This window comes from Aulonocara sp. 'chitande type north' Nkhata Bay, linkage group LG3 (genome assembly GCF_057382095.1).
Source record: "Aulonocara sp. 'chitande type north' Nkhata Bay isolate Kocher_YH1m ecotype deep benthic linkage group LG3, A_spYH_male_GT1.1, whole genome shotgun sequence".
NCBI classification, from domain to species: domain Eukaryota; kingdom Metazoa; phylum Chordata; class Actinopteri; order Cichliformes; family Cichlidae; genus Aulonocara; species Aulonocara sp. 'chitande type north' Nkhata Bay.
In genome coordinates, this window is record NC_141346.1 from 35,352,676 (window position 1) to 35,379,653 (window position 26,978).

At 43.9% G+C, this 26,978-nt stretch overlaps 1 protein-coding gene across 12 annotated transcripts; it reads left to right on the top strand.

Annotated features, from left to right (window-relative positions):
* Positions 1-2,256: 2,256 nt before the first annotated feature.
* arhgef11 (Rho guanine nucleotide exchange factor (GEF) 11) lies at positions 2,257-26,853 on the top strand. 12 transcript variants are annotated; one of them, XM_086278302.1, is made up of 43 exons: positions 2,257-4,459; positions 6,133-6,147; positions 6,452-6,543; positions 6,645-6,749; positions 7,783-7,832; positions 7,929-7,986; positions 8,071-8,270; positions 8,380-8,451; positions 8,674-8,781; positions 9,237-9,285; positions 9,885-9,922; positions 10,038-10,130; positions 10,773-10,841; positions 10,953-11,057; positions 11,406-11,504; positions 11,659-11,701; positions 12,852-12,948; positions 13,063-13,185; positions 13,679-13,702; positions 13,818-13,944; positions 14,834-14,927; positions 15,254-15,283; positions 15,506-15,632; positions 15,770-15,973; positions 16,187-16,234; positions 16,530-16,678; positions 16,813-16,953; positions 17,426-17,502; positions 17,593-17,718; positions 19,277-19,394; positions 19,482-19,630; positions 19,731-19,806; positions 19,887-20,069; positions 20,179-20,260; positions 20,364-20,444; positions 20,800-20,855; positions 20,945-21,085; positions 21,224-21,451; positions 21,786-21,899; positions 22,042-22,349; positions 23,477-23,609; positions 23,719-23,780; positions 23,957-26,853. In XM_086278302.1, the coding sequence occupies exons 1-42, from the start codon at positions 4,257-4,259 to the stop codon at positions 23,766-23,768; spliced, it is 4,485 nt and encodes a 1,494-aa protein (XP_086134428.1). In that variant the 5' UTR covers positions 2,257-4,256; the 3' UTR covers positions 23,769-23,780; positions 23,957-26,853. The 12 variants fall into 12 exon arrangements, with proteins under 12 accessions (XP_086134428.1, XP_086134479.1, XP_086134418.1 ...); XM_086278353.1 differs by having other exon boundaries at positions 2,257-3,990; positions 4,427-4,459; positions 23,719-26,853; XM_086278292.1 differs by having other exon boundaries at positions 2,257-2,859; positions 3,793-4,459; positions 23,719-26,853.
* Positions 26,854-26,978: the final 125 nt, after the last annotated feature.

A 26,978-nucleotide genomic window follows, 5' to 3' on the forward strand; every position in this document is an offset into this window, starting at 1 on the left:
CCTGGTCCTAGCCTGTTTGGCACCCCGGGCGAACACTCCCTTGCTCGTTTCTCCTCCTCTTGTTTTCTGTTTTTTCTAAACTGAGCACCTGATGGCTTTGAACTTTTCTTGTCCATCTTCCATTGGTGTTAATTTTGCACTCCAGTATGAAGACAAATCCCCCAACCTGAGGATCGCCACAACATAACCTAATAGACCTACACTTCAGTTCACATATTATTCACTTTATAGGGTTTATTTCTGTGATTTCGCACAACCCAGGATTCAAATCATGAATACATAATGGGCTTGGATTTACAACATTATGAAGCAGCCGGCCCCTCTCCCCTGTCAACAGGTTGTGTGGGAGACTTTAAATCACCAAACTGCAGTGTAGATTTATTTTCTTACGCTTCTTATATTTATTGTTTGTTTACTTGCACTGCTGTAACTGGAGCCTCGTGGTCTCGTCTCTCTATATACTGGACTGTATGTAGCGGAGATGACAATAAAGTTTACTTTGACTTCAGCAGCGAGCAGGCGCACCGAGGGCTCTCGCGCTCACTTTTCGCGTGTAGAATTTCGAAAAAACGTCGGTGCAAATTATAAGTCTGTATCATAATGTCCGCTGTTTTAGTGTTTGTTGTTTTTATTTTGTTTTATTTTGCGAGTTGGTTATTAGATGCTGCTCCAGCCAGCCAGAGAATCCCCCGCCGCCCCGCCCTCTCCTCCCTGTGCCGCAAGCAGCAGGCGCACCTCGCAAACGGAGGACGCCCTTACTCCCAGCAAATGGGCGATAGAAAACCGATCGGTGCCTATGCCATTCCCGATGTGAGTACGAGCATTTTTTTTCTTTTTTTTGCCGATGCCCGTGATGCCGCCCCGGGCAACCGCCCGTGTCGCCCGTGTCAAAAACCGCTGCTGCCCACGCCCCACACTGCCGTATTTGGTAAAGTGCTAAAACCTCTTCTCGGGGATGGCTTATAACTCAATAAAGGAACAAATAAGAAGGTCATTACTGGCATGTCGTGCTCCTCACTAGAGATGCTTAGTTGTGTAGCGCTGCTGGATGGGCGTGGAAGCTTACTGCCAGTAAATAAATAAATAACTAAATGAATAATTAAATCAACCGGCAGCGATAGGTCAAAAGTGTGAGTTATGTCATTTTGTGTCAAAATTCTGACACAATAACCCCACAGTATTACTATCTCGAATTTTCTAGTTACTTCTGAGTAGAAATGTCAAGACTCCTGAGTGGAATTTCACAGAGAGGAAGCAGTAAGTGAGGCTGGAAAGAATCACATCAAGCATCCAGAAAATCACCAGGGGCCTCCCAGGGTTGTGTCCTCCTCTCTCCTCTCCTCCCAATAAGCAAACCTCAGAAGACCCGTCTGGTAAAATCGTGAAGTTCACAGATGACATGTCATTAGACTCATCGAGGATGGTGATGAGCGTGCATAAAGATGTGGGGTTGAACGGTACTGTGTGTGCTGTAAAATTCTTCAGATTTCTGGGATCCACAGTCTCCCAGGATCTTAAGTGAGGACAGAGCAGAGGATAGACTTCCTGCACCAGCTTAAAGGTCAGCCTGGCTCAGGAGCTGTTGATCCAGTTCTACTCTGCAATAATCCAGTTTGATCTCTGCTCATCCATTACTGGTTTGGATCAGCCACAGGACTACAATGGTCTACAACGGAAAGTCAAAAATTCATTGGTGCCAACTTGCACTTCATGCGGGACTACATTGCAAACCAATGACACGCTGGACACAAGCTGTTCCAACTGCTCCCCTCTAGGCGCTACAGAGCACATCAGGCCAAAACAACCAGACATCTGTACAGTTTCTGTCCATAGGTCACTCACATATTGTCTACTACTAAAAAACCCACCGTACTTGCTACTGAACCAAAGCATGCATAACTCAAAATTTTGTGATATGATTCCAATACCTTGACTTGCTCACGGGAAAGAAAAATCATTGAAAGAAATATAACGAAACATGAAAAAATATATTTTCCATAATTTGTTAAATATGATGATATTTATTTTTTATGAAAATATGTTTCATAAAATCTGTGGCACAAACAAGCTAGAGTGATAGCGACGGAAAAAATAAATATTTATGTCAATTATTTAAAAATATATTTTTATTAAAAAAAAAATAAAAATCTTTCCATAAACGGATGCAATTCAAACTTATCCTGTCTGGTTACTGTCCGGTTGTAGTACACAACCCTGACCAAACGAGGGCGCTGTTTACGCTCTGTGTGTACGTCGTGTGATCCTTGAGGATATGGTGGTGGATCAGCAGCCAGACAAGACAGCAAGATAACAGCACAGCATACAGCTTAATGTCAAGGACTTTGGAGAGGAGATAAACATATGCTACGACGATTATTAATTAAATCCGGGTTTTTGTGGCAGACCACGAGAGGGAAGCAGATTCTGCTGTAACCGCTGTGTATTTGGAAAGAAGACCTGAGGAGGAGCTCTTACTGGAATCGCTTTGCCTTCTCGCTAACTAGCTAATATGCAACTCTGCGTGTGAATTTGCACGAAAACAAGACTGCTGGATATAACAAGCCGGGGCTTGCATTGACTCCCCTCCCCTTTCCTTTCTCATTGTGATATCCACCTGCTCACATGCAGCTAAAGTCATGCCGGTCTTTCGTCTTGCAGATATAGCCGGTTAGCAAACTAGCTCGGAGGCTCGGCAGGTGAAAGCCGGGCACGCAGCGCTTCGGTTCTGCGTGAGACACAACGCCATGCCGCTGGTTGAAAGAGGCCGATTCGTAGAGCTGACTTCACCGAGCTAACGCTAGCTGCAATTAGCAGGCCGCTGCAATCATCTTCAAGTCAGCTAATTACACAAAGCCACAGGTGAACGGTGGAGATCACCTTTCGCTTTCTTTCTTTGCTGTGCTTACTTGTATATAAGCTCCATCTGCGGGGTGAGCCAATACCCAGTAATCTGCTAATCGGCTAGCCCTTTAGTTAGACAGTAGCGTTAATGCAAAGCCATTTGTAGCGTCTTGGTTTTGCTGTTGTTTACATTGTTAAGAAAAACAGACTGTTTTCTGTAGCTTACAGCTAGCTCGGGTGAGTGATAAGGCTGTTTGTAAACGTGTATATATATATATTTTTTTGTTTCACTAATACACGCAGTTTGATACTTGTGTATTGAGTAATTTGCACTAGATAGCCACATGTACATCACTACAGATCATATTCACTTTGTGGTGGCTTTATTATTTTTAAGCATTATCAGTGAAAGCAAAGTGAATGAGCAGTACTCATTTGAATGGGGTTATTTAGTCTGGGATCTCTGCTGAAGCCTCCACATGTAAACAAGTCTGAGTCAAGTGAGTGTCAGGTTCGCATTAGTATTTCTTTTAACTGCACGTAATCACCGAATATCCAGTTAATCCTCTGAACGTTATTTATCCATGTTGAAGCAGTTACTTTAAACCTGACACAGACAAAAACAAAAAAACAGCAACAAAAAACCCAAAAATGGGATGTTGTTGACCTCCTGGAGCATAGCCAGACATATCAGCCCATTCATTCATGATTGATGATCTTTGTGGAAGTAGGTTGTCCTCTATCCATTTGCCACTAATGTGAGACCTCAGCACCAAGCCACCAACGATCTGTATTTAATTTTAACCACTAATGTAAAGGGGTGAAGACAAACCCTGGGGAGATTTGAGCGTTTATAGTTTTAGCAGCACTTTCCTTTAAATCCTACTGAGCCTAAAACTGGAACCACTGGTGTGAAACATGAAGAGCACTGTGTCTGATCTAAACCCGCAGCCCTGTAGCGTGGAGATCTGATCAAAGCGCAACAGAAAGGCTCATTGTACGGACTGATAGTTGAAGAGGAAACGGAGATCATGGTGGTGATAACAAAAGCAGCCCAGTGACAGCTTTGAATCCCACACCAGGAAGCAGAGGAGTGTCTATAAAGGCTGCAGATATGAGTCTCCGCCAACCCACCTCCACGCTGGACAGGTAGGAGCCTCACATCCGCTACACCCAGACAGTTTATGTGGGTAAAGGTATGCCTCTTTACGCCTCGCTAAAAAAATGTGGTATTCCCAGGTGAGCATTGTTTTTATCTAACGGATGTGCAGTGAGGCCACCGGAAGAACAGCTCAGACGGCTTGTTGACTTCAGGAAAAAAAGCAAAAGATTGCACAATAATGTTCATTTATGTCATTCAATCTGCATCTCCTCTAATAAAACACTGGATGTAGTGCACCCCGTCTTGTTTGTTAATGTCACCACTTTCACCATATATCCCTGCACTGTGTGATCGTCTTTGTGATGCATCTTTGTTGTTTATCATGTGTCTTTCCTCTTTCTCCTGCTGTATACTGTTTTCCCCGATTTGCACGTGCCCATTACCTCCCACTGCTGTGTCTTTGTGTGTGTCATGTGACGGCAGGGCAGCCAATAAGACAGACAACCAACTGTTCAGGTAGGACAGCTGCCCGGTGGTCGCTCATGTCAGGGTTTGGGGGTTAGTGAAGCCTACAGATTGTACAGCTGTGGCAGCAGATTTCTCAGCGGTTGGCTGCTTGTTTTTTTTCACAGTGCTTTGGAGACATTAGGAACCCAAAATACAAGAAAAAAAACATTTTATGACCTCGTTACGTGCACGATCCTTACATGAACACTTAATTTTAAGTGATAAAGAAACACTTTGACATCTTTATCTATATACTGCCGTTTTGTCAAAGCCGCTGCTGCAAGTATAGCTCTGTGCTATGCCTATGTCATAAGAGCTAACCCTTCTGATACCCCTCAATCTAACCTACAGCCCCAATGTTCATGACCCTGGAGATATAACTACATGTGACCATTGACCAACGCATGCAGGTTTAAATGATGGCAATGGTGTTCACCACCTGTGTAGGTGCTACGTAGATTAATTGCAGAAGTCTCAAATCAAACACCAGAAATTGAGAGGGTTCCTACTCTTAATTTGTCAGGTATGGAGTGAACTTGCATTACTGGGTAGCTTAAGCCTCGATTATACTCGTGGTCATGGACACGTACACAGACAGCTGGAGACACCACAGCCGAATATCATTTATGCTATCCTTATTTGAAGTCCACCATGTGGTGCATGTGCATAGTTGGTGCATTTAAATATCCATCCATCCATTTTCTACCGCTTATCTGGGGCCATATCACAAGGCAGCAGCCTAAGCAGAGAAGCCCAACCACCTCCTGTAGCTCATCTGAGTGAACACTGAGGTGTTTCCACACCAGCCAAGAGATGTAATCTGTCCATGGGACTACCCAGGGACATCCTCCTGGTAGAGCACTCCTGGAACACCTTAACAGGAAGGATCCTGTTCAGGTACCCGAATCATCTCAGCAACTCCTTTGTTTGTCAAGGTTATGCTGATAGTGTCTCCTAAGGCACGTTGGTCCGGGGTGAGCTACTTTGCCCAGGATAGATGTACCAGAGCCCTGTAATACCTGGGATAGGCTCCAGCCCCCCTGAATTGGATAAACAGAAGAGCATGGTTGGAAGGATGTAAACCACTGAGTGAAATTAAAGTGTTCAAGTGAAACTACTCAGAGTAGGAAAACAAAGCAAAAGGCTTCTGGAAGGACATGAACTGCAGTGTAGCAGCCGAGATGTTGGTGATTTTTGCCGTCTGCTGCAGACTGTCGCAGTTTAAAACAAAGCTGTTCCACATTTGAGTAGCCAAAACCAGTTTGATTTGAGAATTAGAGAGATTCTCAAGATAAGTTTTTCGTTCAGATTTCTTTTGTTTCTGTTTTCTGATCACCTAACCCTTAAGTAACTGATCGTTTCGGTGCTACTTGCCTATGTGAGGAGCTCTATCTGTCCTGATCACAGCACATTTCTTTGGATTTAAAATGACCTTTGTTTGAATTATTCCCTTCAACCTTCCATCACACCCCTTCATATAAATATATTCCTTGAAGTCATGGCTGCTTTCAGTGTTTACAGTCTGTAATAGTCTGAAGGGCATAGTGATGGTTTAAGCAGCCTGCCCTCTCCCTCAGTCTGTTTCTCTCTGTTGTTTTCTCCGTCTTATTCTTTATTCTGACTTTCTGCTTCTTCCCCCCTTCTCTGTTTCTTCCTTCTTTCCTGTCATGCTTCGCTTTCAGCCCTTTTGCCGCTTGGTGAGTTTTCCTGTCAACTGCTATCTTGTCTCTTCTCTGCTATTCATACACTTATTACTGTTAATACCACAGCAAATATAACCGTGTGCCTCCATTGAATCTCCTTTTCTCTCTTCATTTTCTGCATTCCTGGCTAAGCTTTTTGGCCTGTTCTCTGACTTTTGATTTCTCCTCCACTGACCCTCATGTTTTTCATTTATTCCCTTCAGAGCTTCCTTGTCCCTCCCAGAGCGTTTCCTAAATTGGCCTGTTCAGTATCATGCCATACTAAAGTCTCTTTCTGTTTCTCGTCTTTCAAATCCAGGATCAACAGTTTGACAATTGGGGACTCGGAGCGTAAATCCTCTGGCCCTCAGCAGAGAGAGCCAACGGCAGAAATCATTTCTGACAGTACAGGTAACTGCGACTTATGATGGGTTATTTTTAGTTGCCGTTATATTCTTGTTTCATTTAATGTCATCCCGCCGCTCATTACGGCTTCTTCTTCTTCTCCCCAGGCACTGGACTTGTGCACAGATGTGTGGTCGTGCAAAAGGACCAGCTGGGCTTCGGCTTCACCGTGTGTGGAGAGAGAGTGAAGCTGGTACAGAATGTCCGACCAGGTGAGACAGAGATGCTGCGCCTGCGTTGTCATAGAAACGTAGACAGTGTTAAAAGGTGAACGCAGGTGCAATTACATCACCTTTTGGGTTTTAAAAGGCTCATTGAGCATCGTTGCCAACCTCACCTTAGTTGCAAAACCCAGAGAGGAGTAGAGGCGGGTCTGACTGTGAAACAGCACCCTCACTGGCTAACAGCTTGTGATTGACATGTTGTTAGCCAATGAGTGAGCAGATAATACTGCAGATAATTGCCCTTTTTAAACGTAATTTAGTGAAGATTTGTTGTTCAGTATGGTAAACTGAGTCCTTCTCACACACTCAAACACGTTATGCAACACGCCACAGCCCCACCCATTCATAAGTGGACTTTTTTCTATGCTTAAGTGTTTTCAGGCTAATATTTACTCACATTCACGCCCAAGAGCAACTTGGGGTTAGTATCTTGCCCAAGGATGTTTGGCATGCAGACTGGAGCAGGGATCAAACCACCAGCCTTTATGATTAGTACATGACCTGAGCTACAGCCATCCTGTTATGATGACCCAAAACGAGTGACTGAGACCGTAAACTCGCCAGGATTGTGTTTACAGAATCCAGTTTCCCATCTGTGAACATTAACTAGCATTAAATGAATGCGATACAACAAATAACACCATCTCATTTGCTAATATGCCAGCAGCAATCAGTAGTTCTATTGTTGTAACACCACTTCGGGCTTAACGGCGGCAGTAGCTCAGCTCCAAGGACGGCAAAGTATCCTTGGAACCACGAGGTGCTCTCTGATTCGCTTATCAGAGTGAATGTGATTGAATTTTTGATAGATGGAAGAACAGTGTTTGTATGACTTTGTGTGAGTGAGGCATGTCACCGTGGATTTCTACGAGTCATCACTGTAAAGAACGCTTGTTCAAATGCAGTCTGACCCACGTGCTCTGGTTGGTGACGGATTACAGCCGTGCTGACTATGTGTGAGTTAAATCGTCCTTTATCCTTTGCATGAGTTTGAATGTATGTTTGTATGGATGCTCTTCAGGTGGAGCAGCAGTGAAGGCTGGTGTCCAAGAAGGGGACAGAATCATAAAGGTTTGTACTGCTTTCCATGTCACTGAATGTGGGAATCTGTGCTTTTTGTTCCTATTCAATAGTAACATTACTGATTCTGTCTCTCTTTCTGCTCAGGTGAACGGCTCGTTGGTTGCCTCCATGTCCCATCAAGAGGTGGTAAAGCTCATAAAATGTGAGTATATGTTTGGCTTTAGTGGTTACATGTTTTTGCTTTTCTTGTTTTAACCTCATTCTTTTATCATTTATCATTTCAAAGCTGGATCTTACGTCGCACTTACACTACAAGGGCCGTCTCCATCAACCACCTCCTTGCCCTTAGAGCCCCTCGCCACTGATCACACTCTTAATCAAAGATCATCTCTGGCTGGGGAGGCTGCACCTCCTCCACCTCCACCCTTGCCCTCTGGACTGAGCAGCATCCCCTCCCAAAGGATCACAGGACCCAAACCACTACAAGTACATGAAACTTTCAGGACTGATATCTAGTCGGTAAAGCTTACTTACCAGCAGAGTAAACGTCAGTGATTTACAGGGGTTTTTTTTGTGTGTCACACTCATTTTTTAGGACCCACAAGTACAAAAACATGCGACTCAGATACTCAGGAAAATGCTGGAGCAGGAAGAGGCCGAGCTGCAGGTATCCATGCCACCTGTGCTATTTGTTTATCGATACATATCAGTGAGCTGCCCGTGTTGCAGAAAAATCTAGTGCATGCTGTCTCCCGTTATCACCGTGTACTTGAATAAATATTTTTTTAAGCTCCTTTGGCCTGTTTTGCTTTTGGAATACTAGTTAAGATAAAGTTGTGTGGATAAAATCTGCTGTTTATAACCAGACGGAGACTGACTTGATTTGCAGGACTTGATGGATGAGCAGCTGAGGAACCCGTCGCCATTGCTGGAGGAGCGAATTGAAAGCGCCAAGAGGAGAGCTCACCAAGTCAGAGTCAAGATTCAGCAAGATGTGGTGAGGCAACCCGGCTGTTTTACTCTATTACAGTTTCTGTAATCGCTGAAAAGCTCCTGTAACATTCACTTAATGATCTTACTAGGACAGAGCATACACTAAGACACAATAAAAAGAACAAACCATATTACTAGAAAGGCAACATGACCAGATAAATTCAGTTAAGTTAAAAAAAAATGTTTTCAGGGGAAACATCAAACAGAACGATCTGACTAACATGCTTGGTGCTTTTTTCCATTTGCATCAGGGACATAAAACAATGTCATTCTTTTAAATTGATTTGCTGCTCTAACTGTGCAGTATTGCTCTCATGAAAGACTTTAATTCCTATCCTGCAAACCCTGATTGATCCCCAAAAATGAATTAATTCTATCATAAAGGTAATAAACAAGCGTAACTTCTGTTTAAAGCTTGTGCTTCAAATCCATTTAACTCGCTTTATTTTTGGTTCGTAGGAGGGAACGAGGTCAGAATCTGTCACAGGCTACTTCATAGCAGGAGAAGGTTTGTATCTGTGGGTCTTTGTAAAGCTTCACAATATACAGTGCTGTTTAAAAGTCTCGAGCCACGCGTCATCTTTCTTCTTTCTTTTTTTAAAGAGGAGTTGAGCAACAGGCTTTCTGAAAGTCTTTCAGAGCTTCTATTTGGACTTGTCTGCTTTTTCACTCATCTTCAGTCCAGTCCTTGTACCTGACCATTTTCAGAGGAATGTTTATTTTTTTTAAGCTACTTAACAAATAAGCTGTGTTAAGAATGAAAAAGGAAACTAACTGTAAACTGAACCTAACTAAAAGTGACAAAGATAACACAGTATGAGTCCCATAAAGATATTAGCCGGAAACTTGGCGATTCTTCGCGTTGTGTGCAGTGAGTCATTAAAAAAAGTTTCTAGAGTAGATGAGCGGTGTCTTAAAGTCGTGCCATTAAGAATCCAGTGAGGTGAGGGTCCTTAGTCATCTATAAAACACAGTGGAGGCTCTGTCATGGTGTGAAGCTGGTCTTTTGCACAGCACTCTGTGTCTTTTAAGCTTTATTCACTAAAAACTTTAATGATAGATTTGGTTGCTTCATAATCGGTTTCAATTGATTCTTTGCTTTCACAGGGCGACAATCAATAGACTCCAGTGAAGGAGACATGGAGGTAGGCGCCACAATCTCTCTTTTAATAAGCTTGTTTGTGTGTGCTTGTGCATGTGCACTCATCCCGTCCCGCTCGTCCTTCTTCATTCCCTCCTTCTCCTCGTCCTCCTCCCCAGGCCTTTGAGAGTCCCCACTCCTCCCCCTCATTTTCCTTCAGGACCCCCCTGCACCGGCGCCAGACGTCCGACATATCCACCTTATCTGATTTGGTGAGATTGATGCACATATTCACTGCAAAGACTTTTTCCTCTTTCTGCTGCTGGAGGCACACAGGACTAATGACTGAAAGAATCAGAGGATCATCATCACACGATTAAGATAAATGTGTACTGGAGTGGTAGGAGGGCATGCAGGTCGAAAAGAAAAAAAGAAAGTGAGAGAGGGAGACGGAGAAAGGGCACCACGTTAATGTATCACTTTGGAAATTTCAGATTTAGTGGTGTCATGTGATTGTTACCAAACCAGGCTGAATGTTATTAATCACTTTTATAGAGCAGAGTCAGTAACTGAGGAGACGATGCTGTATTACACAACATTTCCAGTCTGTACTGGGAGTCTGCGTTCGTACCTGCATGTTCTGCATGGTTCACTGTGACACGCCGACCCTTCAAGGCAACGGCTGCTTTCCTTCTCAGACATTCAGGCTGTCGCTTCCTGCCTGTTTCTGCCGTGTGGCACTTTGATTTGCCCTTTCCTTTCAAATGCACCAGACAGTCGCTGAGATCATTTTTCAGCATGAATATATTCATTATTTATATCGATCCCTGCACATGAATTATGTGAATTAAAATGCACATGTGTGTTTTCCAAAGTATTTTCCGTTTTCTGAAATCTGTGTGTGTCTGTTTAAGGGTGGAAAGGCTCAGATCATCGGGCCCGAGGAGGAAGATGAAGAATATGACGGCTATGCATTTAATGAGGTGACATAGATAGATGGATATAATTTTTATTTTTTGGAAGATGTCTCTTCTTTTTTTGTACATTTTCCACCAGTTGAGCATCCCTTCATATTTTTCCCGTCTTTCTCTCAGATGGACGGTCCATACCAAGATATTGAGCTGTTAAAGGCACGACCAGCACACATGGCAGTGTTCATGAGATATGTCTTTACCCAGCTTCTGGATCCCAACCCTCTGGTCAGTTTATATTATCTTTTGCACAAGGTTCAGTAAACTCCCCATTTTCCCAAAATTTGAATTTTATTGCAGTTATGTCATGTTTCAGACTTTAAGAGGAGGTTAAGTGTGGGACGACACTCGAGTTCATATGTGTGTGAAGGCAGATAAGCAAATATTTGTGGCAATACAGTTTAGCTTTTTATTCAAGGCCTCCAATTTTAGTAGTTCAAAATGTTTCTGACAATCCAGAATCTTATGTATATTTCAATTAAATTGGTGCATGTCAGCACTAAGTTACACAAACGCACGTGCATGTCTGTGTTTGATTTCTTACTTTCATGGTTGTTTTCTGTGTTTCTGCATCAGCTGTTCTACCTGTCTGTGGAGGCTTACCTCGGCTCCCTTCCTAAAGATGCCCGCACTCTTGCACCTCAGATCTGCTCCCTGTTCCTGGAACCAGATGCTGTATGTAATGAGTCTAATCCTGTTATCCCTGTATTAACTGACTGGTGATGATGGTACCACAATTATCTTGTGTGCTCCGGTTAAAAAGGACTGACTCTATATTTTTACCATAGAGTAACTGTAAGAAAGAAAACATGTGTGTTTTTGGTTACAGCCCCTGAAGATTAAAGTACGAGAGGAGTATCTTGCTGATATCGGTAAGTGAACTAAAAGCGTGTGTTCATGTTTGTGTTGATGTATCCAGTCATATACAGAATTTTCTGTTTTGTGAAAAAGCCTCCAAAAGTCAACCTTTACCACATTTCATTAAGGTAAATTGGCGAAATGAAGGTCTTCAAACTGTAGCATCATGTTTGTGTGATGTAAGAATTGTGCAGGCAGTGAATTCACAGCAACTCAGTGAGCGCCATTCCTGCCTCATGTCGCCTACCCACTTCCTGCTCAGTGCCAGATGTGGGAAATGTTATTAGGAATGCCTGCTCAACTGTTATTAATGCAAATATCAAATTAGCCAGTCGCATGCCAGGAAGTGCACACATTTAGGCATGTAGACATGGTTAAGATGACCTGCTGAAGTTCAAACTGAGCATCACAGGAAGGTTTAAGTGACTTTGAGTGTGGTGTGGTTGTCGGAGCCAGATGGGCTGTTCTAAAAATGCTGATCTGCTGGGATTTTCCCACACAGCCATCTTTAGGGTTTACAGACACTGGTCTGAAAAAGAGAGTGAAAATGCCTTTTTGATGCATGATGACAGAGGAGAGCGGCCGGGCGGTTTTGAGGTAATGGGAAAGCAACAGTAATGCAAATAACCACTCATTATAATCAGGGTTTGCAGAAGAGCATCTCTGAACACCCAGCACATCAGCAGAAGATTGCAATGGGAGAACAGCAAACTCTGACTGTAATTCATGCAAACTCAAAAAAATTGGACTTGAGAAGACTGGACTGGATGTGGCCTGGTCTGATGAGTCTCTGTGGACATCATTTGGACTAAAATCTCAGAGGAATGTTTCCAGCTCTTTGATAAATCTGTGCCATGAAGAATTGAAGCAGTTTTTAATGGAAAAAAGGGGCCCAACATGGTAGCAGCAACATGTACCTAATAAAGTGGCCAGTGTGTCTCTCTTCCCCCAGTGATCCACCAATGCAGTGCATCTTTTGCCCACAAGGTGGAGCCTGCCAAACAGTTTGAGAGTAGCTAGAGTAAACAAATAGTAGTCATCAAGTTTAAAGGTTCATGTTATTCTGTCAAAGCAAACATGTTATTTATTATTATTATCAATATTAGTTTTATTTTTCCTGCTGACTAACTGTACCCTTTGCTATTATGTCCATTGTCTCATAAGAAAATCGACTTCATGCTCAGGAGGACATCCGGGGACCTCTGTCTGAGCTGCAGCAGCTTGTGCTGCCAGAAATCCAGGACCAGCTGCAAGACTACAGGTACATCACAGAGGATTCATTTTGTTTGTTTATTCAGTGGAAAACATTGTTTTTAAATCCGAAGAAGAGTTTCTCAGAGGGTTACATTAACCTCGTGTCCGTGTGTTTCAACAGGAACAAGCAGATGATGGGTCTCGGTTCTCTGTTTGGAGAAGGAGACCTGCAGCACCTTGATGGAGACACTGTGAAAGAGAAACAGGTGGTGGACAAACAAGTCACCGCCCTGTGGGAAATACTGTGAGTCTGTCTGCATTTATCGTGGTATTTTAGCCCTAAACTGTAAAGTTTAAACCACATCGAGTTCAAAGTGAAGGCAGCGGTTTGTTTTTGTTTGATCGGCTGATTCAGCTTTCTGTGTTGCTGTGTCCAATTAAGTTTATTTACTCGTGCTCTCACCACACGCGCACACACAGACTGAGCCAGGTTTCCCTAGCGACGCCGTCAGTTGTTCGGCGTCCAATAAAACTGTTATTACATATCAGTAAAGCTATCATGACAAAGGTCATTCATCCCGGCCACAAACTCTGGAAAAACCACATGACATTTCCTCCTCTCACGTTATACACACACAGAAGCTGCTTCCCGTCACATGACTGTGGCTCGGTGCTGTTTCTTGCGTTCTTATTTGCACCTGAATAAAGTGGATTTAAGTTTGAGGAGCTCTTTGGAAAAGGGATTTTTGTCGTGGAGGGAGTTAACAACGTTTTGTCTCTTTGTCTTCCTGCTGCAGATCAAAGCACGAGGAGGACAGAAGGTAAAAGAAGAGGCTCGCCTGTTGGAGTGAAATATAACAGCTACACCTGCATTAGAAATTTCCTAATTCTTCAAACCTTCTTTTCTGGTCTCTGCTCTTCACTCCTCTCCTTCAGTTCTCCTCTGGCTTCAGCTGTGATCCTCTACCTGCGTCATTCTGGGATCAAGCCTAGAGACTCCAAGGTCTTCCCCGGCCTGACCACAGAGAAGGACAAGTGGATCACTTTCTTAAAGTCCAAGAAGGTAAGAATGGAAACTTGCCTTTTATCTTGTCACCTTCTGCAGCTGTAATCATTAATGTGACGGCGTCTTGAAGAACAAACAAACTTGGAGAAAGTGAAAAGGACCTGGCCTGTGATTTTCTACCACAGTATTAGGTACACCCTACTGCTACCATGTTGGACTCCCTTTTGCCTTCAGAGCTGCTGTAATTCATCATGGCACAGATTCAATAAGGTGCTGGAAACATTCCTCAAAGATTTTGGTCCATGTTGACATTCATTGACATTCAAGTCATTGTCACGACAATATCCCCCCACACCATTACACCACCAGCTGAACAGTTAATACAAGGCAGGATGGATCCATGCTTTTGTTTATGCCAAATTGAGATCATCCAGATTTTGCAGAAGACAGGAGTGACACCATGTGTGGTCTTCTGCTGCTGTAGCCCATCTGCTTCAAGCTTTGAAAGAGTTGTGCATTTAGATATGTTCTTCTTCATATCTTAGTTATAATGAGTCGTTATCTAAATTACTCTGGCCTTCCTATCAGCTCACTCATTCTCCTCTGACCTCTGACCCATCACTGAGGGACTTTTGCCCGATGAACTGCAGCTCACTGGTAGTCAAAACAAAGAGCAGCCTTTCTTTCTCATTCTGAAGCTCAGCTCAAACTTCAGCAGGTCCCGACTATGTTTACCTGCCTAAATGTACTGAGTTGCTGACGTATGATTGGCTAATTTGTGTTATCGAGCTGTTGAACAGGTGTACCTAACAAAGTGGCCAGTTTCTCTGCATTGATTGCATGATATTCATTTTGATGTGACTGTGTGTTTTCCAATTTTCTCTCTTAAAAGTTGTTGTTTGTCGCACTCGATCTCAGTGACTGAACTCAGACCTCCTCTCCACAGCTGAGCGGTACCAAGAAGGAAAAAGATGGAGAGGATAAAAAGAGAAATCCCATCCTGAAGTACATCGGCAAACCCCGGACCACATCCCAGTCCAGTAAATTAAACAGCACAAACACTTTAGAAGAAGCTTTTTAAATCATCATCCAGGCCCGGCTCATGGTCATGCTTCCTGCGGTCTCTCGACATTGTCTAATAACGGCTCCTGTCAGTGTCAGCTGATGGTTCGCTGACACACAACAAACAGCAGCATGCTGACACACGTGACCCTCTCACTCATTCTGCTTCTATTGATTCCTTTTTGTCCTTTGTTCGCCTTTTAATTGATTTTTCCTGGTTTCATGCATTGATTTATGGGATTTTCATTGTGTCATTATTCTGATTTTTATTGTTGTTTCTGTTTGGCTCGCTTTGATTTTGTAGCATTCCATGTCCCGCTGTCACCCACCGAAGGTACTTCACTTATAATTTCACTTTTAATTTTACCCTTTTGTGCAAATTTAATTTTAAGAATCATACCTGGTGATGGATTTGAATTTTGTTTTTGTTTTTTCATCAACCGTTTCTCCTTGTTGTGTGTGTGTGTGTGTGTGTGTGTGTGTGTGTGTGTGGGCGAAAGAAAGGAATGTTATTTTATTATACCATTAAAGTAATGAGTAACGTTTGTATTGGCAGTCCGGCCTGGCAGCGTGCGGAACATCATTCAGCAGTTTGAGAATAGCACCGAGACCGGCGAGGAAGTCAGCGACGGCGCTGACCCGCAAAGGCTCTCCTCCAGCAGCCTCGGGGATGAAATGGACAGGTAGCTGCGCCTGCAGTATAAGTTCACAGCCAGCTGGCAGCAACTGAGTGAAGCAGACTTTGCTTTATTGTTTTTGTTGGAAGTGGTTAAACTGATTTAGCCTTTTGGGTTTGCTTTGTGCGCTCTGTCCCCACCAGCCCTCTACCAGTTCGCCTGGCTCGCAGCGAGTCACTAAAGGCTCAGGGAGAAGGGCGACGGCGGGGCGGCACCTCAGGAGCCGAGTCTGTGCCCCGCTCTCGTAGCGATGTGGACATGGAGGACTGCGCAGATGAGAGGGACGGGCCAGGCCTGAGGCCTCTGCAGCACAGCGCCTCGTCCTCTGCATCCAGCAACTCTGCACGGTAAAGATTGACCAAGCCAGACCTGTCGGGGTGCTCAAACACCAACACACGCACCTTAGCAGCCTTAAGGCAGGAGCTGAGGTCACTTTATTTGAAGGAGAGACTTTTGATCCCCTGAAGCACATGTAAATAAAGTTTTTTGCCCCTGATTTGACCCTGAGAATTATAGGTTTTCACCTAGTGCCGTCTTTCTCTCCACTCTCTCAAACTCAGGTCTCTAGAGAACCCTACACCCCCATACACCCCTCGGTCTAGACGCAGGTGAGTTAAGCTGTTGTCACAGTAGATGGACAGGGCAAAGGAATAAAGATATGGACATTTGAAGATGAAGTTGGGTTCACAAGCAGGAAAATTTTTACTTTGATCATCTTACAGTACTAATACATTTTAAAAGAACTATTTAGACATGGAGTTACAGAGATGATCGTGGATTCACGGCTGATTATTTTCTGTCTCTTCGTGTGTCGTCCGCCACTGCTGTCTGCCCATCGCTCCATCTCTCTGCGGGTACACGTCGGTCCGCCTCATCCACCCGTGTTTCTGGATCCCCGTGTAGGAGCGTGGAGTCGCCGCTGGCCCTGCTACCCGATGCTGCAGCACTGGAGGATGACGTGATGGATAGTAAGACCTGGCAGGAGACTGTTACCCCTCAGCTCCTTGCAACACTCAGCCCCAGTGAGGTGGATAGACAGGCTGTCATATACGGTAAGAGCTACAGCATTTAATTCTCAGTACAATCAGCAGGTTTTAATTTGCTTTTATTTCCTAATACACATCTCTCACATATGCGAGGTAGTATGACCCTTTCCTCTTTCCTCATGTGGCCTCATCCTGTTCAGAGCTGTTCACCACTGAGGTGTCCCACCTGCGAACCTTACGGGTCCTGGACCAGGTTTTCTATCAGAAGATGAGGACTGTCCTGAACTCTGACGAGCTGGCCTGCATCTTCCCCAACTTGCCTCAAGTCTACGAGCTCCACGGTCAGTGTTTGTCCACCATAGCTGCTAAAGGCCTGTGAAAGTGTTTATACACAGGCCTGGTTAGTGACATTTTAATCAATACAAGCAAGAAAATGGAATAAAGATTGATGTTTGGATGTCTTCATATTAGTTAGATGAGTTAAATATGAAACGTATCCTGTGTAAATGGAAATCCTCCCTTTTTAAGAGCCCTTTGCTGTCCTGCTGTGTCTGTTTGCACACCCGGTGTGTTGTACTTTGAGTTGCTTTGTGTTCACTGCTCTGTGTTGCTAGGTAAACGGCAGCTTTTCTATATGTTTGCTGAGCCTTTATTTTGAGCCATGTAGACACTCAGTGTTAGACCACTGTACTCCCTCACTAAGGGGAAGCTTTGTCCTGATTCTTAAAAATACCCCGTGTGTTGTTTTCATGATTAATTTAAACATTTCCAGGCTTTGATGTTCTTTGTTGCTTTTGTGTCTCTCGTTTGCAGCGAGTCTGTGTGAGGCGATGAAGAAGCGAAGAGAATCGCCGATTGTTCAGGACATCGGGGATGTGATGCTGACCAGGGTTTGTTTTGCTCCTCCCGTCTCGATGGCAAGTAGAAACATGTTTTCGTGCTCCATATTCAGTGTGTTTACAGTTTGTGTGTGTTTGTAGTTTGAAGGGGCAGCCGGCGACGAGTTTCAGGAACAAGCGTCCCAGCTGTGCTGCCAGCAGTCTCAGGCTCTCGAGCTCATTAAGAGCAAACAGCGTAAAGACCCTCGCTTCGCTCACATTATCCAGGTACACACACACACAGCCTCTGACAAAACATGTAAAATATTCATGCAACACACACTTTGATGCTCCTTGTGCTTATTAAAGCTTTATGCAGTGAACACATCATTTTAAAAAAGTGTGTCATTTACTCACAGTTGACGACAGAAGTGTGTTCATGTGTGTACAGTTTGTCAGATTGTTCAAAACTGTGTCACCTTACAATAACTGCACTTCTAAGTTCAACAGTTCAGATTTAAAAGACCAAAGTAAAAGTCACACAGTCGGAGGGGCTGTTGTTTTTACTGGGACTAAAATATTTTAACATTTCATACTTTGTGTGTTTGCCTTCATTTTTAATGACATGGTCTCTTTTGGCACACAGGAGGTCAGTGTTGCATCATTTCTAGAGTTTTGCTTCCCCCCAGCTGCGTTTTCTTTTTCACTGTCTCAGCTCATAGTCTCTCTATTTTTTGCTTCGTGAGAGGACATGAATTCAAGCTTTCCTGTTGGGTATTGTTATGTTATAACACTCCTTACAGAGGAATCTTAGAAGTTCTGTAGCCGCCGTTAGGCTCTTATGATTTAAATGTAGTTTTTCCCAACATCCTTTGCTCTCGTGAAGCCCTGCATCTTCACACTCCCACATCTGTGCTTTCCTGCCGGGATTATACATTCACTGTGATAATCCTGAGCAAGTTCACACCGAACGTACAGGACGCCGTCTTAGTCTGAAGCAAGCCTTCGTTGTTTTACCACAGTGAGAAAGCAGCGAGCAGGAGGTCGTGTCTGTGGCCGCAGCTGCAGTGGTGCACATGCAGGTTTTTATCTGGCTGCTGATCTTTCTGCTTTCTTTTTATGTCTTTGTGTGAAATCTTTGCATTTTCCAGTTAATTTTTCAGGAAGCAAACATGCTCTGTCATTATCATCAAAAACACAGCGGCCACTTTATTAGGTATACCTTGCTAGTTTCAGGTTGGCCTTCAGAGCTGCTTTAATTCGTCGTGCCACAGATTCAATAAGGTGCTGGAAACATTTCTCCGAGATTTTGATCTGTATTGACATGACAGCATGACGTAGTTGCTGCAGTTTGTTCTTCCACTTAAAGCTGCTCTATTGAACTGTGATGTGGTGACTGGATGTGATTTGAGTGCAGTAAACTCATGTTCAAGAAGCCAGTTTGAGATGATTCAAGCTTTGTGACATGACTTGTTGTCCTGCTGGAAGCATCCATCAGAAAATAGGTACACTGTGGTCATAAAGGGATGGACGTGGACGAGGCAGCCTGTGGTGTTTAAATGATCAGTTTGTACTGAGGGTCCAAAGGAACCAGATGTTCACAGTCCCTTAAATCAGTTTGAGCTTCAGTAGGTCATCCTGACTGAGTTGCTTCCGTGTGATTGGATGATTGGTGACTGATTTGTGTTGAGGAACAGTTGTTATTAATCGCTTTATATCTGTGATATTCGAGGGTGCACTAAATAGTTCTGTGTACAGGATAGTTATTATACCGTGTATATGTGTCATAGGTGTAATAAAGCGTATAGTTGTGTTTAAACATGACCGCGTTGTTTTATTTGTTCAGGAGTGTGAGGCGAGTCCTCACTGCCGCAGGTTACAGCTCAAAGACCTGCTGGTGTCAGAGATGCAGAGACTCACCAAGTACCCGCTGCTGCTGGACAAAATCGTTAAATACACAGAAGGTGAGGAAAAGCAGATCCAACATAACCCTGACCACAAACTGAGCTGTTGCTAGGAACCATGATCTTATTTGTTTTTGTTGATTTTAGCGGGCTCATCAGATTTGCCCTTGCTCCAGCGAGCGCACGCGTGTTGCCGAGGGATACTGCAGAGCGTCAATGAGGACGTTAGGGAATCGGAGCACCGGCAGCGCCTCAGCGAGTACCAGTGCAGGCTGGATGCTGCTCCTCAGTTCAAGGTGGCGTACAAGTTTAAAACTTTATTTTTCTTCTGATTTTTAAATGACAACGATTCATTTTTGATCTGTAAATGTTTCGCTTCGTTCTTGTTTCACGCAGAATGTGGACCTCACCACGAAGAGAATGATCCATGAAGGTCCTCTCACCTGGAAAGTTAACAAAGAAAAGCTGATAGGTGAGCATCGCTGTGGTCATTATGTCTCATCAGTTTAGTTTCAGGCCTTCTAACCACAAATATCTGCATTCCTGTGTCAGAGATCCAAGCGCTGCTGCTGTCAGACTGCCTCGTCCTCCTTCAGAAGGGCCCGGACGACCGCCTACAGCTGCGAAATCATTCCAGCAGATTGGGTGGAGGCGGGGGAGGCAGCGGTGACAGCAAGACCTCTTTCAGCCCTCTAGTGAACCTGGCGTCGCTGCTTGTTCGCCCGGTAGCTACAGGTACGCTCGCAGCCTTTTGTTTCTCTGTTTTTGTAATTTTAAAATAATATTTAATTACCTTTTTTTTTTTTTTTTTACTAATTTTATTTTTTATTTCTGTTTTCTCTAGACAAGAAAGCTCTTTACATCATCAGCACCACAGATATGCAGATCTATGAGCTGGTGGCTGCAACAACATCCAAGAAGGAGACGTAAGCTCTTTTCTTTGATTCATTCACATTTACCTGAGGAAACCTGTGCTGTGCTGCACTCTTCACTTAATTTAAAATGTCTTAACTTCTTCTTGTTAAACAGCTGGAAAGATTTACTGGAAAAGGCCATCTCTGCCGCCGGCGGATCGTCACCTCTGATGAATCACAGCTCGATACCCATGTCGTGAGTAGATTTGATTTGAATCATTTCTTTGATGAAATGTCCTGATTAGACAGTGAAAAAATTGAACTTTTCTGTCATTTAATTATGTAACTATCACTTATTTATGTTATTGTCGCATGAGTGGTCATGTTTAAGCAGGAAAAGCTGTCAAACTTTACCAAACTTAAAAGTGCAGAGTTCACATGTTCCAAAACAGTCCGACTGGCAGGATTGGAGTCTTTGGTGGGCTGATTCTGGCCCGCAAGCCTTATGTTTGACCTCCCTGTTTTAAACACAATATGATGATCTGTATGTTCTTTTGATCTGTTTATTTTTAATCCAAAAATATGCGTCATACTCTTTATTCTTCCTCCAGGTCCCCGAGTCTACGCAGTTCTTCCCCCGTCTCGACTGGCAGCAATGCCTACGGAGGTAATGACCACGCCGCGATCGTCAGCCTCAGATCTGTAAACATTCTGCAGATGTTTTAAAAACCTTTCTCCAACTTCGCTGTCTCCCAGATAACTCGATGACGGAGCAGTCAGACTCCACGGAGACTCATTCCAACAGCGACGAGCCCGCGATCTCCCACAGTACGCCTGTGGACCAATCGCAAGCTTTGCTCAAAGGACAAGGCGTGGCGGAGGCCGCTCTGCAAGACGGTGAGAGCCTCCGAGTATTTTACGTTGGATTCTGTTTCTTCTGATTGTGGAACATAAAAAGTAGAAAAGAAAGAAATCAAACCTTTAAACCTGAATCATCGCTAATCCAAAATTCATCCCTTTTAAAAAAATTTACAGTTGAAACCCTGCGGCAGCTCATATTACAAGATTTCGGAGAGGACTGTTGGAGCCACGATTCAGATGATACACCCACCAATGAGACGGCCGCTGAAAGCAACTCATTCACAGAGAGGCAGCGACCGGAGTCTCTGGAGACGGTCCTCAGCTGCTGCACCGATGAATGGGAGGCGGAGCCAGAAGAGCTGCTGCTTGCAAAAGCACCCAAACCTCAGGTTGTGAGGAAAGGTAAACACAGCCTGGCTGCCGAGCACCCATTTTTTCATGATTTTTTTCAGCAGCCGCTCACTCACGATTGCACTAAATTCTCAGATAATTAAACATCTTAAGCTATAATTTGCACCTTTTTCCCCCAATGAGGTGACACGTGGTCACTGTCATCTGGGTGACATCTGGGTGTGAATAATGGCCGCCGTCCTTTGCATGTCTTCTCTCTCACGCACTTTATCTTCTCGCTGTTGAGAACGTGACGGCACACTGGTTGCTTTAGTTCAACTCTTCACTCCTTTACACCTTTCAGTGCACTCCTCTTTTGTCACAAGTCTATCCTCTGTGTGCGTAGCTGTGGTTGCGGGTCCTCCTCCTTCTTCTTCTTCTGTCGCTGAAGACATCACTGATGATGTCACCCTCCCCTCCAATCAGTCATCCAAGTCAAGAAGCGAGGCCAAAAAGCAGGGTAATGCTGACCGACCTGGTCCACAGCTCTAGTTTTTTTATAGGTGTAATAAAGAATATAACATCTGATGTTAGCGGTGTTGATTTTACTCTCTGTTCATTCACTAAAACACTTCTTGTTTTGTTACACCTCTGCGATTCAGGAAATACCTTCTACCTGGTCATGCCCATAGAACAGGGCGAGAGCGTGACTGAAGATCTCAACGACCCCCCTACACCCACCGCCAGCCACTTCCCTCCACCTGTAGAGGAAATGACGTTGCCACAGACGCAGATGGAAGAAGAGCCGGCAGCCCGCGGCCCGGAGGCCAACCAATCAGAGACTATGCAACTAGAACAGGAAAAAGAAACAGGCCATTTGCAGGCTGCGCAACACACTCACGTAATCAGAAACGTGGATGAGATTTTTCATACGATTGAGGAGCTGATGACCAAGTTGCGCCACCTGAAGGTGAGTTTTGTGGAAAAGATGGCAACAAAAGAGCCGCCGGCGCAAGCTGGTTTTCTGTCTGTGCCAACTGGCAACTCCACACCCCCGACCATGTTCAGTGTGTGGTTATTAGACCTGAGTAACAGCAGAAGATTAGATATTAAATGCTTTAAGAAACTTTTGAGAAACAAGAATCTGAAGAGAGGGAAAAATGTGCATAATCATCACAGTTAATCTTCAGTCTGTCCAGTAAAGAAACATACATCATTGTGAATAGGTTTCATTAGCTTTGGTGCGAATGAAGGTGATGACAGGACACCTGTCATAGCCTTAGATTGTGTCCGGTGCACAGATAGTGTAGCTCCCCAAAGATCGTTAACTGTGTCTCCCAGCACAGTCTGAAGGTGTGGAGGAGATGGCAGGAGGTATGCTGTTACATGAGGACGGCTGGTTAGGGTGAAAGGACTCCTGCATAATGACCTCTAGGAGGTCACTCAGGTGGAGGTTTGTGACCAAGCTTTAGTCAGACTGTATTGCAGAGACTCAAGGGCCCAACGTCCTTCAACGTCCCAGGATACCCACCGAGTCTGTCGCTTTGATTGTTGTAAACAGACGGTGTCATCACACAGTTACTTCTATTTTTGCTCACCGTTAAGGCGCAGTAAGCAGCTGCAGTATTCTCCTGAAAGATAGGTGTCGCCACTCACACAGCATCACCACATAAGCACTGAAAGTGGAAGAGAAGTCTCATATTTTTGAAACTGTTGCAGCATATCCCGCTGCGCAATCTGACGATCTCTGAGCTGCTTTACTGAGCCGTCATTTAAACGGTGGTTAAAAACCGACATGATCGTACACTGGTGTCAGTTTTGTCACACACAGCCATGCAATAGGGAGAGAACAGAAAGCATAAAAGCACCATTAGTAGGACCTGTGCTCACAGCCGTGTGCCAGTTAGCATTTGGTGGCCTGTTCTCCTCACAGATGAGAGCAGGTTCACCCTGAACACGTGACAGACGTGAAAGAGTCAGGAGACCCCGTGGAGAACAGTTTGGTCTACCCTTGGATGCTCACAGACTTTCCCTTGCTAGCCAGCGTTCACATACCAGAAATAAGTGTGTTTCCTAAAACTGTTAACTCCTTTGCAGGAGATAGAGAAGGCCCACTATAAGCTTCTGGAAACTCTCAGAGAGTCCTCCATCAGTCAGGAGTCTGAGGACCAGCAGTGTCGCTCGGCAACCGTCTCCAGGACGCCGTCTCTGGATCGTAGCTCAGGAGATGGTGAGCACGCACTGAATTTGCAGCTTGAACTCTTACATATTGTTGGCCGATGATAGCAACTTCTCCTCTTGTGCTACTAATTAATGCTTTCATCCTTCAATCACACCAGGCAAAGAGAGCAGACCTGCGGAGCCCAAAATCCTGTCGACTGGATTCTGATGCGGCTGCATGGTAAATCCATTTGCAGTCGCTCAATCTTGATTGGCAGTCTGACGTAGCTATCCACTTTGGGGCTTCCCCTTAGACCCGGTTCCACTCACCCATCAGCCCCGCGTGCACCAGCCTGTGGCGCAGAACATCAAAAAGCCCGTCACCATTTCTTTGTTTCTGTTGCCCTGATATAACAGGAAGGTGAACTGACTCATCGAGGTTTCTGAGCTCAGTAAGCGCAGAATGAACGGAGTCCACGGAAGTTGAGGAATAAATACGAAGGAAAGGAAGAAAAAAGCAGAAGACAAGTTGACTGTGGAAGAGAGAAGTTGGAAAAATTGAAAGTGGAAATGTGAGCAAGTTTGGATATTTGTGAAGGAAAGAAGTGTTCATGTAATGCTTTTGGAGAACTGGTTGAAGGAACAGAGCAGCAAAAATGTTTAAATGTTAATTTAAAGAAGAAGAAAAAAAAAAAATCAGAGGGACCCGTCACCCCAGCACTTTACCCACAACGCACCTGTCTGTCATGTACGTCCTCTACAGCGGACAGATCAGGGACTGAAGGATTCAGGCTTCATTTAGGGAGGGTGGGGTGGAGGGCTGAGACTGCCTCCTGATGGGGTCTCCCTCCCCCTCCCCCTTCGCTGTTTGCTTTACACCGACTTCACCTGCCACCTCGGCCGAAGGACTGTGTCTATATAATTCAGGTTATTTGCACTGGGTAAGGAAACACACACACGAGCATAGCCGAACTCTCATTCATCTCCTACACCGACTGTGGAAGAAACTCTTAATTCATTTCGTTCACACGCCTTCTTTGAAGCAACAGGAAGGCTTTCATCAGTGCAACATGTTTCACATTTTTGTATTTTGGAAACAGTACTACGCTGTTTACTACTGAAAATGCTGGCAGGATTTATTTTCAGCGCCGCTTCAGGGGCGCACAGGGATCTCAGCGGTTCTTACGTGCTCAGCGGATTCATGCAGTTGCTCGACCGTGTACAGCTGTTGGAACGTTTTGGGGAGATTTACAGTATGTTGAGGTGAGACTCAAACCTGGGATGATTCAAACTTAAGAAACTTGAATTTTCACCAAGAACCTGTTGCCAAATAACCAGACTGGCGTCGCCTGTCTACACTTTAGGGTTTAACTGTGCATCCCTCTCTAGTGTTTTGTGTATATGTGTAGTGACCCACCACGGTGAATACTGCGAACCAGCAACTTCTACCCATTTAATATTAAACCCATAAGTAGTGTTTATATCCTCCCAGGCCTACACTAAGCCATGAAAACGACTGCGCTCCACCCCCACTCCAAGCACACATCCACTTTGAAATTGTGGAAGATTAAAAGCTTTGTAAGAACCTTCTGACATTTTACGGGAAAACACTCAGTTTCGTTGCCTTAGCAGGTGGTTAGCGGAGCTTAGCATCAAAACTGGAAGCTGGGCTTGACCAAAAGTAAGCAAACCCACCTGCTAGCACCTCCAAGAGCCAATTTTCACATCTGAACTCAGCACAGCATTGGGAGAATCAAGTCAGGATCGTTGTCCAAATTAGTTTGCCTTTTCTCACATGTAGCGCACAACGGGATATTTTCACAACTGGAAACACTCAGTCTGGACTTAGTGGGCGCTACCTGGTTTGCAGATATAGTAAATGGGATATGTGGTGCTCTCTAGTTAGCACACTGTGAACTATTTGGATTATTACCTACTCTGTTCTCACTGAGCTTAGCAGGTGGGTTTGTTGCTTCTGGGAGGAGCCAGACTGGCTCTTTCAAGTCCTCATGCTAAGCTAAGCTGGCTAGCTGTTAGCTTAAGTTCTGTATTCAAAGCACATACGTGAGACTGGTGATGGTCTACACATCGAGGTGTGTTTCCCAGAAGTCAGGCCGTTCCTTTAACTATTTTTGGGAACATATTTAGGATTGTTTTATTGCTACTGACATTCAAATTTTTTGTTGAACGCCTTGTTTGAGGCACATCTAACCAGCAATGACTGACACTAAAGCCAAGTGATTTTTCTCTATTCTGTCCTTTTTCTCTCAAACTACATCTGTCTGGTACTAATTCTAATACACGGCAGGACAAAATGTGTATTTTAAACTGCAACTAAATAGCAGTTTAAGTGTTTTTTGTTTTTTGCCTCTTTAATGCTCATCGCGCTGGGCAGAAACACACCGCGCTGAATTTGATTTGAGCTGGTTTCAAATACTAACTGAGGAGTGAGTAACCCTGATTACAAGCTCCATAACTAATCCTAACACTAAACTGATCAAAACCAGGAGCAGATTCAGTCGTTCGCACTGTCAGATTCTGCCATTTGAACGGATGTTTCACTGCCCAGTGGAAGGTTTTTGCTCTTCAGCCACCAACACTGTGTAGGAGAACGTGTGACTGTCAAATCACACGTGTACAAAACATTAAATGCAAATTTTAAAAAAAAGAAGAGAGATGATTAAAGCAGCGTTACTTAATGCCAGGATGGCTGATTTTTCTTTTCACAGCTGTATGAAATTTGTGCTAAAATGTAAAAATGTTTCACCAAAGTGATTTTTTTTTTTAACTCCAGAGGTGTTTAAGGGAACACGTTTTTTTGTTTTCTTTATTCACATTTTGGCGGCTGAGTTTCAAGCACTTCAGACCAAGAGACTGACATTATTACTATTAAACTTTAAAATCACTATTTTTAACACCTTTTCACATCGAGCTGTCAGCACACAGTTTTCACACTCTACATTTTATTTATAATTAAAAAACAAACACAAAGCACCAAATGGTCTGAGCTGGTTGAATGCTAATCTTTTCTTTTCTGCACATCTTTCGGTGTACTGTCCTCTTTGTTCCTCCAGAGTTTTCTAATTCCTACCTCTACACTTTCCTTTTAGTGATTTCCTTATCATTTTTACGTCAGCGCCGCAGCCCTAATGGCTGGAAAGAAGCTAGAATTGATTCCATTGTTTAAAAAGAAGAAAAAAAAAAAACTTGCACAGACAAAACTTCCCTGCACAGTGCAAACTACTGTATGCATAAACACATCAATAACTATCATCTCATTCTTTATTTTTGTGTCTTTTTTTAAAAAGAAGAAATCTTGTTCACATGTAATATAGAGATCAACCCACTTGTTTTATATACGTTAATTTTTTTTTCTGTAAAGCGTTAGTCATTGTATTTGATTTTATTTTTGTAGATATAAAAAAATGATGTATAAATT